Below are 12,081 nucleotides of genomic sequence, written 5' to 3' on the forward strand. Positions count from 1 at the left end.
TATATCCCCTTTTGACCATAAATTGCGAGACAAACGAATATCACTAGCGATATTATATTCGAAATTATTATAGTTTCGACAATGATCCAGCATCGAATAGGCCATTTCCGTGATGTAATCTAATTTCATGTTTGTGAAGAACCTCATTATGAATTATTCTATTCACCCGTTACGATTTGGTCTTATTGTATTACAATAGTCAGAATGGTGGAAGGTATGAAAAGCCATAATGCTTGTCCGACATAGCAACAGTTACATTTCTGCAATATGCATTCTGAATACTGAGATACAATAATGGAAAACTCATCGCTAGCATAGATAGGTATAAATTAGACTACATTTTAAGAATTGTCTATTCGAGAACATCATGGTATGTATGAGTGATTGTACAACTGATATGCGTGGTAGTGGTGGTCAACTAATATTGAAAGGTCAATTATTTCGTTCAGTTTATGAATGATTGAATGATTGAATATTTGATTGGTAGATGTATTAATCCCTTGATTAGATGGCTGTTTGATTGATTGATTGATATTTTTTTTAACTGATTGGTTAATGTTTCTTTTTATTGGTTAATAATAATAATGATAATAATAGCTTGTTCTTATATAGCGCTTTTCAGGAACGAAGGCCCTCTCAAAGCACTTTACAGATATATATATATATATTATTACCCCGGTCATCGGATTCAAGCTTGTCCGCACACAATGTATGCACATTCTCCACTTCCTGGGGAGCATTCCAGCCAGGCGTCATTTTTACAAGCGCACACTTGCTAATCTAAGCACATTAAATGAATGAATGACTTGACGATGGATGGTTGATGATTGATTATTGATTGATCGCTTGATTTCTTAAAGCCTATCTTCACTAGTTTGGCCAGGATGGATTAGACCTCCCTGCGTGGTCACTGGCAGGTGGTTATCTCATCAAATCAGCTCTCAATTAACATAAGAAATGGGGGACCAACGGACCAACCGATTAGGCAACGTTTGATATATAGAGGGCGCAAGTAGCTATAAGTAGTGCAGTAGGGCTAAAATGATGAACAGAAATGTTGTTTGACGGATATTTGGTTTGCAGGTTGATTTGCTTGTTAAAATACACTTGTATCATTGACCGATAGTGAGTGTTGAGAGATAGAGATGCATGACATTTTGATTAATTATAGGTGAATTTATTTGGAATTATTAATACATTAATTTGTTCTTTGAAACAAGTGAACTTTTCTACCCGTTAATAGTAAATTTGCATTCTTATTCATATTGATATTTTGTAATGCTCTCATATTTTACCTGCACACGAGAAGGAGGACGTGAATCAAGTATAATTGACGCAGATGACACCATTTTGACACTAAACGGTACAAAAGAAGATTTACAGAGCTCACTGAAAATATTGGGTGATTTTGAAGAAATGTCAAACCTAAAAATCAATATTACAAAAACTCATGTGATATGGATTGGGAAAAATAGAGCCTGCAAAAAACAGCTAATGTCAGAGCACAAATTAAATTGGGTTTCAGAAGGTTATTCGAGATACTTAGGAATACATTTTTCGGTTAACTTAGTAGAGATGGTAAATCATAATTATACTGAAAAAATTAAAGATATAAAACGCCAAATTATTTCATGGTCTAAACGAACCTTAATTGTCCTCGGAAGAATAACTGTAGTCAAATCTTTGTTGGTTCCAAAATTGAACTATTTGTTTCTTTCACTTCCAGAACCGAATTCGCAAATTATGAAAGATATAAATCGTTCTTTTTATGCATTTATATGGAGTAACAAACCTGATAAAATCAATAGAGAACAAAATGTGTCAAATGTATAATAAAGGTGGGGTTAAGATGATTGATATTTACATTCATGCTAAATCCCTGAAAATATCATGGATTAGAAGATTTGTAACTGATTCTCAGATAGAAAGTTTCACTTTTCACATGTTCAATTCATTCTTGCCCCAAACCTATTTTTTCACCTGTATATGGGCTCACATTATTTTAGAAAATTAGCAGACTTGACTCTAAATCCATTTTGGAAAGAGGTACTTTTCGCTTGGTCAGACTTGGTCGAACTTCTTATTGACGACATTGCAAGTCAACCTCTCTGGAATATACCCCACATTAACTTAATGTGGGGGATTTTAAAAATGAATGACAAAGTGGTATGTTTTGGGGCTTGGAATTTACGAGGAATACGTTTTGTGAACGACATCCTTAAAATAGATGGTTCTTTTTTTTCATATTTTGAGTTTCAGCGGATATTTGACATACAAACAAATTTCCTCCAGTACTATGGTCTTTGTAATGCAATTCGGTCAGGTTATAAAATGACTACACATTATAGCTCTTAGTAAGGCCTTAGAACCTATCATTTCCGAAGCCGTGCACCTTGTGGTGAAAACAAATGTTGGTTGTTCACATATTTATCAGTCTTTGCTAAAAAAACAAAGTAAAAGAATGTAAAGCCCTTACAAAGTGGAATTTTTTTTTAGATTTTCAAGATGTACTTTGGGGTTCGTACTGTCAAATTCCATTTCAGTCAACAATAGATATCAACATGAGGTGGTTTCAAATCAAGATTTTAAATAGAATATTACATATGAAGGACAGTTTGTTAAGATTTGGTGTAGTGGCTGACAAGAAGTGTACTTTTTGTAGTAATAGTGATGAAACTATCATACATGTTTTTTGCTTTTGTAATTGTTCTAATGAAGTATGGTCGAGGTTAGAGTTCTGGATATTTCGTAATACGGGGGAAAGGATCAAACTTACAAATCAAAATAAATTGTTTGGATTTTGCGGTAGCAATAATAATGCACTCAACTGTGTTCTGATGGTTGTAAGACAAGAAATATTTTCAGCTAAATTACGAAATCAACTACCATCATTTGATATAATTTTATCAGCTGTAAAACGTTATTATGAAATTGAAAAATATATATACCAAACAAATCTCAGAGAGAATAAATTGAAAAAGAAATGGTTTCACTTTAGAAAATGTTTTGAGGGTGTTGGAAATGTGCTAACATAAACATGGTCATGTATTTTAGGTTTGTTTTGTTTTTTTAATTATATATTTAAAGTAATAATTTTGTCATAAATGTTTGTTTTTATCTGCCACAAAAGTTTTCGGCCGTGATGATTATTATCTGTGTTAAGCCATTATGTATGGAAATTATTTATTTAATTATTTGTGTATGATATATGGATATACTGTATATGATGGAACTTGTTTTGAAAATAAAGAACCCTGTGGAAGGGGAAAAAATAATTAAAAAAAAAAAGTATAATTGCAACCTTATCATTGCAACTCTGGAGAAAGACTTTTAGGGTTGTCTTTCTTTATCAGGTTCTGAAAAATGATCACTTTACAAGTTAATGATAACGACACATTTTAAGGGACTAAACATAATGACAGATCATATGTAAACTATTAAACCAGAGCATTATTTTATTTTTATGCAATTTTTTTTTAATGCAATAATGTACACATAACAAATTACTTTGAAAAGGCAACTGAATATAAATGTATTTTACACCTCTGTTAGAGACACGACTAATGCATCCAAAAAGACATTTAAGTAATTGAAGAAAACTTAAAATTGAGTTTTGTGAAAGGACTTCTTAAAACAATGAATAACAAATAGACCTACATTTATGTACAAATATTATAATAATAATAATAAAAACGTTACTTATAAAGCGCTTACCACCGAAGTCTCTAAGCGCTATACACACAAAATAGACTGATATACAATTACATCTTATACAAAACTAAAAATGCAAATAAACCTACAAATAACAATACATATGGAATACACATCAAAGTGAACAGAGATAATTAATCATCGAACGCAATTTTGAATAAATGTGTCTTGAGACTAGTTTTGAATAGGTTAACGGTTTGACAGTTTTTTACATTTAAAGGTAATTTGTTCCAAAGTTCAGCAGAAGCTTTGCGAAAGGAGCGATTACCATAAGAGAGAGTTGACACAGAAGTAGATACGAGGTTTAATTGTGAAGATGACCGTAAATTGCGTGAGGGTTTGTATTCCTCGATTAATTCTTGCAGATAAATTGGTGCCAATTCATGAATGCATTTATAAGTTAAAACTAAGATTTTGTACATGATGCGGTACGTCACCGGCAACCAATGCAATTCGCGAAGTACTGGGGTGATGTGTTCACAAGAACGTGTGCGTGTTACAAGCCTGGCAGCAGAGTTTTGGATTCTCTGGAGTTTTGCAATGTGCGACTCCGGAAGGCCATAAAGAAGGCTGTTGCATTGATCAAGACGGCATGTAATAAATGCATGTATAAGCGTTTCGGTAGATTTTTTATCAAGAAAATTTCTAATACCACCTATCTTGTACAAGGCATATGAAGCTGAGCGACAAATATTTTTTATATAATCATCCATCCTAAGATCATTTTCAAAGATGACACCCAGGTTACGTGCACTTTTGACAGGTTGTATCGGAACATTAGCAATTTCGACAGATGGTAAATGGGAGGACTTTCTGAATCGAGATGTTACATTTAGAAAAGTGTTTCCTTTGTGTCGCCTTCTTTTTCATTCATTTATGTTTCTTCTTCTTTATCTTCTTCTTCTTTGTCTTCTTTTTCATACTTACAGATGTAATCGGACATGTATGGGAAATAACATAGCATGCACTTGCCCGTTAGTGTTTTTCCCCTGCACAATTTACATTCGGTTGGCAAACTGGAATAAGAGAATACCATTCCTGTTTAATTCGCCGCCAAGTTTTCTTGTGCTAAGTTCTACCCCACACCTCCCACGGTGGCGTATATGTCCTACCACCCCCCCCCCCAAAAAAAAATGCCCTTTACACAGCGCTCAAAATACACGGGGCGGTGGGCGATTCGCCCCCGTGAGCTACATAATCGACCCCGTCGGGTTGCTCACGGGGGCGATTGCAAAATTAAAAATCGCCCCGGTGGAATTATAAAATAAAGATTATCTTATCTGTTATAACTTTAACACAATATTTAGTTTCAATTTTCAAACCTTAAACCAATGAAATGGAACTAAGATTAGCGTGCAAGATTTCTCGTTTTATAGGCCTATTATTACCGATTCAGCTCGCAGTGCAGTGCCGTCGTCAGCAGTGGTTTATAAATAGGCCTACTGCGCCGTTAGTAGCGGTACGTGTGCACGCTGCCGCGTTAGTCTGCAGGCACAGACCCTAATCTGACACTTAATACAAAAATCATTGCGCCTTGAGAGAAGTCTAGCCCAGCTACCTGCTGGTTGTCAGGAGCAGCTACAGTACATGGCCTATGGTAGTCTTATAGTGCAGACTCACTTTTACGACTGACCAGGGTTTGTGCTTGCAGACTACTGCCGCGCCATGTCTGCTGGAGCTGGAGGCGATCGCGCAAGGGCAGAAACATGGTCAGTTTTTCGTTGTCAGCAAATAATGAACCTCGACCAGTAAATCAATATTAGGGACTTTTAGATTTGCACGTTGAGAACGTGGACTGCAACGTGTGACCTCCTTTTAAGGCACTGCCAGTGCTTAAAAGGACGTCACATGTGACTGCCAGTGCCTTAAAAGGAAGTAACACTTCCACGCAAATCTAAAAGTCCCTATTGAGAAGAAGAGGAAGATGAAGAGAACAAGATGTCGTGGAATGATATGGTAACATGGGCAGATCTACGGGGCGGTTAGGGGGTTTAACCCCCTCCTCCCACCCCAACCCCCCCCCCCGCCCCCTTGGGCTGCCAAGTGAAAATATGATATAAAAGCGGGGGGAGGGGGATGCTGGAGAGGAGGACTACTAATCTCTCAGGGGCGAGGGGAAGTGAAGCGCCGTTTGAGCATGACTTTCTTTTTAACTCTTACTTTCACCTATCTCAGATAACATTAAGTTTTTGGTTGCTGCTTTATATGTAGTTGATAATGCATGATTAAAATAAAGAGAGAGAGAGAGAGAGAGAGAGAGAGAGAGAGAACCACCATCATTTTGCAATGGTTCAGGGTTCGTGTAATGTACATTTGAAACCATTTCTTAGCGTCTCAACCCAAAAAAAATAAAACTATTTTTGAGGAAAAGCATTATACTGAATTAAATAAAGAATGATAGCTTTATATTAGATCATACTAATACTGATACGGGCTAAAGACAACGTGGTATTTGTATAGAGGTATTCCAAAATGACATTCTGATAATCAACATTTGTTCTGGTATTATATACGCATAATACAACTGATCTTTATGATTTCTTAACGTGTGTTGGGTCGGGGCAATCAACTCATATTGGCCCTTCCACAACTCTGAATTATATTGATATATAATGAAAATCAAGACGATTTGGTTACCTTTGATCCGTTTATTATTCTCAACTCGAGCAACATCTTGGAATTAGCATATCAATCAACATCTCATTTGCATATTCGTAACACGTGACATAGCTTCTTTTCCCCCTGCAAACAAAAAAGAAAAAAAGGTTATTTAATAAAAGGATCGTGCGACAAATAATCATTGTGATTCAAATTGATGCAAGGATTTTTTTTTGAATAAGCAACGCTTTGCACCAGAATCTTCTTTGTAAAAACGACTTTTACAAATCTCAGCCAATGGGTGTCGATCCGTAACTGATACCTATTCATCAGGGGGGGATGATCTATTCATTCATCCCCCCCCCCCCTGATGAATAGGTATTACGTAAGGATCGACACCCATGATATTATCTGCCACTGCGTTGTAAGATCACTTTCAGATTAGGAGAAGTGTATTCTTTAATGAGTATTTTACATTGAATGGAACGTTTCAGCTCAGTAAGCATGGCTGAGATTTGTAAAAGTTGTTTTTACAAAGAAGATTCGGGTGAATAGTTATTCAAACAAATATTCGCATCAATTTGAATCACAATCATTATTTGTCGCTTAATCCCTTTTAATGACCTTGTTTTCTTTCTCGTTTGCAAGGGGAGAAGAAGATATGTCACGTTAAAGGCATCATAAAGATCAGTGTTGTATGCGTATATATTATATACAGAGTCCAGTAACAGCTATGTAGCTTGTAAATTTGTAAAAGGGAAAATGCTGATTGAAATGATAATGATCAAATAGCAAATAATTGAGGAGTATCATAGGTACCAATAGACCAGTTCACGGTTAGCACATTACTACAATGACCCCGAATATCCACAGATCTTGAAAACATGAATAGATCCCATTTTGTACATTTGGAAATAATCACTCCTACAGCGATGGAGGTGCTACATAAATAGCCTTTGTTTCCCCTTTTCAAAGAATACTTCCACCTGTGTATCATGGAGTGCATAAACGAATAATGATTACATAACTTTCATGAGCACGTATCCAGTATTTTGTCTCCGTGTATTTCACAATTTGTTCTGCAATGACCTTTATCTGCTCATGCTCAGACTGCAACCGTGAACTGGCTAATTCAATGGCTATTTATATAAAAAAAAAAAGAGCCCCCGTCAGTACTAAAAGAGCCCCCGTGAGAAGGCTCACGGGGGCTTTTTTGTAGGGGGGGGGGGGGGGAAAGCCCCGTGGACAAAAATTACTTTGAGCCCTGCCTTTACATAAAGCCAAGTGCTGTGTGTCTATGTCACATGGGGGGGGGGGTCTATATAAACCTACCCATACTCCTCCTCTCAAAAGAGGATTCCCCAATGCATCACTTTCTGCATACGCGTGCACCCCAACCCCCTCCCCACCCCACCATTAACACGAACAGGTTGACTGTTATACTGATATCTCCCTCGTTTTGTATGTATTTTTAATATGTTAACTCCAAGATGTCATCACGTATTTCGTTGTCTGTCTCATCATCTTCAGCCTTCCCAGGACACAAATGAATAGTGTCCTTGCACAAGCGCTGGGCATTCTGAAAAAAGGGGAAACAAAATAAAATAAAATGTTAAAAGATAACGATTCTCTATAATGAAAACTGTTCCTTTTTATTTTTCTTCCCAAAGACAATCTCTAACATGTCCCAGGAAACAAAATTGTCAATTGTGCATTCACAAGTCCCGAAATAATTTTTTTTTTTAAATGAAATATTCATGCAAATTTAGGCATACCGTAGTAGCCTATGCCTATGATCCATGTAAGCCCTACCTTTGTTAAATTGGTTACCCTGGTGAAATATTAATAGATAATAAACTTTTGAAAAAATCATAGAATCGCAGCTATGTTAAAAGGGAAACTGTAATTCAAGTTTCTTGCAAGCACTTTTAAAAGCAATGCTTTTATCAGAGAAAATGGTAAACAAAAATATGTTAATCTAAAGCCCCGTCTTAATAGAACTTTTGCGATCCCACTCGAGCGACATTTGGATGAGAAACAGTGGGGGGGGGGGGGGGGGGGGGGGAGGGGGGAGGTCTGATCTTAAAACACGGGTTGAGCTTTTGGACACCGTCGTAATCAGCCATCCGCAAAAACCTCACCCGGGTAGGTTACCATTACAACCGCACCTCCCCCATCACGATCAACTGGCGCGCGCTGTGTACATGTAATTTTTTTTCACGGCGATGACGTCATTTACCCGGCTAAATATTACCCGGGCTCGACTAGAGTGAGATTTACCTCGATATTGACGCGTCTTAATTGGAAAGGGGTAATGTCATCCGGACAACGTCCGGACGACACCGCGACTTTATTTTACAGTTAAGACGGGGTTTAAGTCGGACGTACCAGAAAGTCGAAAATGTGTTTATACATTTTGTCCACTTTTGCTGAATCACAAGTGTACAATCATGGCGGTCAGTATGGTCGGTGAAAAAGTCGTTGCAAGGATCAGTGAAATACTCCGATATCTACAGGATATAGAGAATGTAGAGAACATGAGAATATAATATACATATATAAGTAAAGTGAGAAAGCGATAGGGAGAAAGAGAGAGAAAGAGAAAACAAGGAGAAAAAGAGAAAAGAAGAGAGAGAGAGAGAGAGAGGGGAAAGAAAGAAAAGAGAGGGAGAGAGAGTAAGATAGAGGAGAAAGAGAGAGACAGAGAGAAAAAAACAGGAGAAGAAAAAGGGAGACAGTGAGAGATTTAGAAAGGCAAAGAGAGATAAACACCAAGAGAGTGAGAGAGAGAGAGAGAGAGAGAGAAAGAAAGAAAAAGAGGGAGACAGTGAGAGAAATAGAAAGGCAAAGAAAGACATCAAAAGAGAGAGGATGTTATTCTGATATGAACACATTTTACATTGAAGAAAAAAAATGTCTTTAAGATCATATCCCCATCCTCCTTTATTTTCTTCTTCTTCTTTTATAGCTTGCTCGCTGGTCTTTCGACAATCAACATTCCCAGTAAAAAAAAAAGAAATACAATAGATAAACAAATCGCTTCCATCAGTAAGTATTTTGGCGTAAAGTTGGCTTACGAATAAAACACGTTAATTATACCTTTAAAAAAAAGAAAAAAAAAGAAGGAAGACTGGCCCCCTCCCCGCGAAAAATAAAAAAGGAAAAAGAAGCGGATGGGTGTTCTGTAAAAATAGTGGGCACTATCCCCTCCCCCCTCGTTGAGAAAAAAGAAGAAAAAATAGTGCTCACTACCCCCCCCCCCCCCCCCCCCCACCCCACTGAGCGAAATATCGACTGGCGCAATTTTAACATTTTCTAACGAATCGGGCCCCCTCTTTGGCCCCCTCCCTTGTCGCCGGCTTGATCCGCCCCTGGGCATACTTACTGCGGTCTTTTCAACTATCATTGCGAATCGGCCATTGATGATGAGTCGTTTGCATGCACGGCAAACGAGGTGCCGGTCAATGACCCCGCTGAATAGCTCGTTTTCGGTCTCATTGAAGATCCGCCTTGCGACATCGTCTACGGTCGTCGACAGGCGATGGTCTCGAAGTGGAACGCCTTTCACTGAAATCGAGAGGGTTACATACTCAAGTCACACCAACGAGACCGACACTAAACAGACCGAACAAGAAACTACATTGCCTCCAGAGACCAGTTATCATGGTAATTGGTTGGTTAATATCGGTCTGGGAGTTTGACTTGGGCCTTTGGACATGAGGTTTGAAAGCATAAATATCAGCTTCAGCAAAGCACTATTGAGTGATCACGCTCTTCCCGGTCACACCGCCATATCGATTTCCACAGCTACTCCGAACTGACGAATCTTTGATATTCGAGGTACTTTTTATTTTTTGTTCGGTCACGTAACGTAGATTAGATGAAGTACTGGTACAATTGCAAATGCATGTTGACTTTGGTTGATCTGTAATAATGTATACATCACAAATCTTTTGACTGCACAATTTGTCATAGTCTTAATTTTACTTGTGTTACACCTCCTAAGCTCCACTCCTAAAAAAAAAACACCTCCAGAAGTAAATCACTACTGTGACATGATGTCATTCATCAGTCAGCTAGATAAATGTGAACAAAAGACAATGGTATGTCTGAACCCACGGAGTACCTTATTGCATTAGCATTGCATGTTTTCATATAACAATAGCCATTGAAACCCTTCTTTTCATGGTGTTGCTTGGGGATTTTTGACATAGCAAATGCTTAAAATGTAATTTAATTTTGTGAGTGGACATTGTATAAAACATGCAATGCTACTGTAAACAGGTGGTTTACTTCACTGCTTTTATGTAAAAAGGTGAATATGCATGTGACACCTGTTCTACACATTTTTACATAATAGCAGTGAAGGGATGTTTCTTTGTCTACCTGAGGAACCGTATATTTTGTCTGCTTTCTTTGTCTGTCATATTCATAGTGTCAGTTCATGGGAAGGGACATAACAATGTTTTCTGTCAATCTAGCTGACCAATGATCGAATGACTGGCATGATGATGAAGCCATTTGTTTTTTAGAGGGTGTTTTTTAGGTGAAGCTTTAATAGCAGACAGAACAAAAAGTAATAGAAAAAATAATACAAAATATTTGACATAAATGGACATCAAAAAGTCAAAAGATATGTGATGTATCCAGATTAACAAAAGTCAACATGAATTTGTAATTTAGTCACCCTTTAACCTGGCACTACTGAACATACTACAATACTCAGAATCCACTCTGCATATATATATATATATATATATATATATATATATATATATATATATATTACTTGTTGCTGTGCCGGGTATGCCTCAAGCAAACGTTCGGGTTGTCACTTGTCAAGAACAACGTATGTTTAAAAAGTATGCTTAAAATATGAATATGTTAGTATAACGGTCTATTGACACAGTAATACTGGAAGATACATAGCATTTTGTATATGGGACTACACACACATGTTTCAAGAAGGTTTAGTCCAAACCTGTCAGTTGTGACCCGTCACAATATTTAAAATACGAAGTCATTTGAAGAAGAGCAATCATTTACAGAAGACATTTTCTAATGATATTTTTCCATACTGAATTACACGAATGAGAAAGCTCACGAATTTGTTTCCACCTCCATCGACAACTCTAATTTTTAAGACTGTAATGTGTCATCGGGGTACGTAAGATTGCAGCTTGCTATAAAGACATTATTGTAATTTGAAGCTTACCGAACATCACAGAAAGTAGGAGAAGAAGTGCAGTAGGAGCACCGAGTAGAATGGAATACTGCGCCATTTTTAGTCCAGCTCAAAGGTAGTATTGGTTATAGCAAGGTCGTTGTGTATTATAGTCACAGAATCATTGAATAGCACGCGGTACATGGATGGATGTCAAATGCCTGCATGGGGTTATACAGTATTTCCGACGGATGTTTAGGCAAACTCAGGGCGGATACCGGTTTATGTAATCATTTACCTTACAATGCAACTACATTACATCCTTTTTAGGAGGGGGGGGGGGGGGTTATTGTACACGGGGGTTAATTGTCCACAGGGGGTTATTGTCCTGGAGGGAAATTTTCCGGGGAGTAATTGTCCTGGGGGATTGTCCCGCTGGTTATTCGTCAGGGGGTGATTGTCCAGGGGATAATTGTCCTATTGTGTGGTATATATTCATACATTATAACTTTGATCTGCCCATCTAACAGCCGAATACCTTTCTTTCAGTTCTCCCAAGAAGAACAGTGACCAGGCAACGTTCTTTCACATATCTTATAATAACTTGA

At 37.5% G+C, this 12,081-nt stretch overlaps 1 protein-coding gene across 1 annotated transcript; it reads right to left on the reverse strand.

Moving 5' to 3' along the window:
• Positions 1-7,527: 7,527 nt before the first annotated feature.
• On the reverse strand, positions 7,528-11,747 carry LOC105446570. Its single transcript, XM_011683559.2, has 4 exons — positions 11,525-11,747; positions 9,695-9,876; positions 8,698-8,819; positions 7,528-7,888 (listed from the first exon to the last, which is right to left on the reverse strand). Coding segments are annotated over exons 1-4 (372 nt in total). The 5' UTR covers positions 11,592-11,747; the 3' UTR covers positions 7,528-7,887.
• Between the last annotated feature and the right edge of the window lie 334 nt (positions 11,748-12,081).

This window comes from Strongylocentrotus purpuratus, unplaced genomic scaffold (genome assembly GCF_000002235.5).
Source record: "Strongylocentrotus purpuratus isolate Spur 01 unplaced genomic scaffold, Spur_5.0 spur5_scaffold_10, whole genome shotgun sequence".
Lineage (NCBI taxonomy): Eukaryota > Metazoa > Echinodermata > Echinoidea > Camarodonta > Strongylocentrotidae > Strongylocentrotus > Strongylocentrotus purpuratus.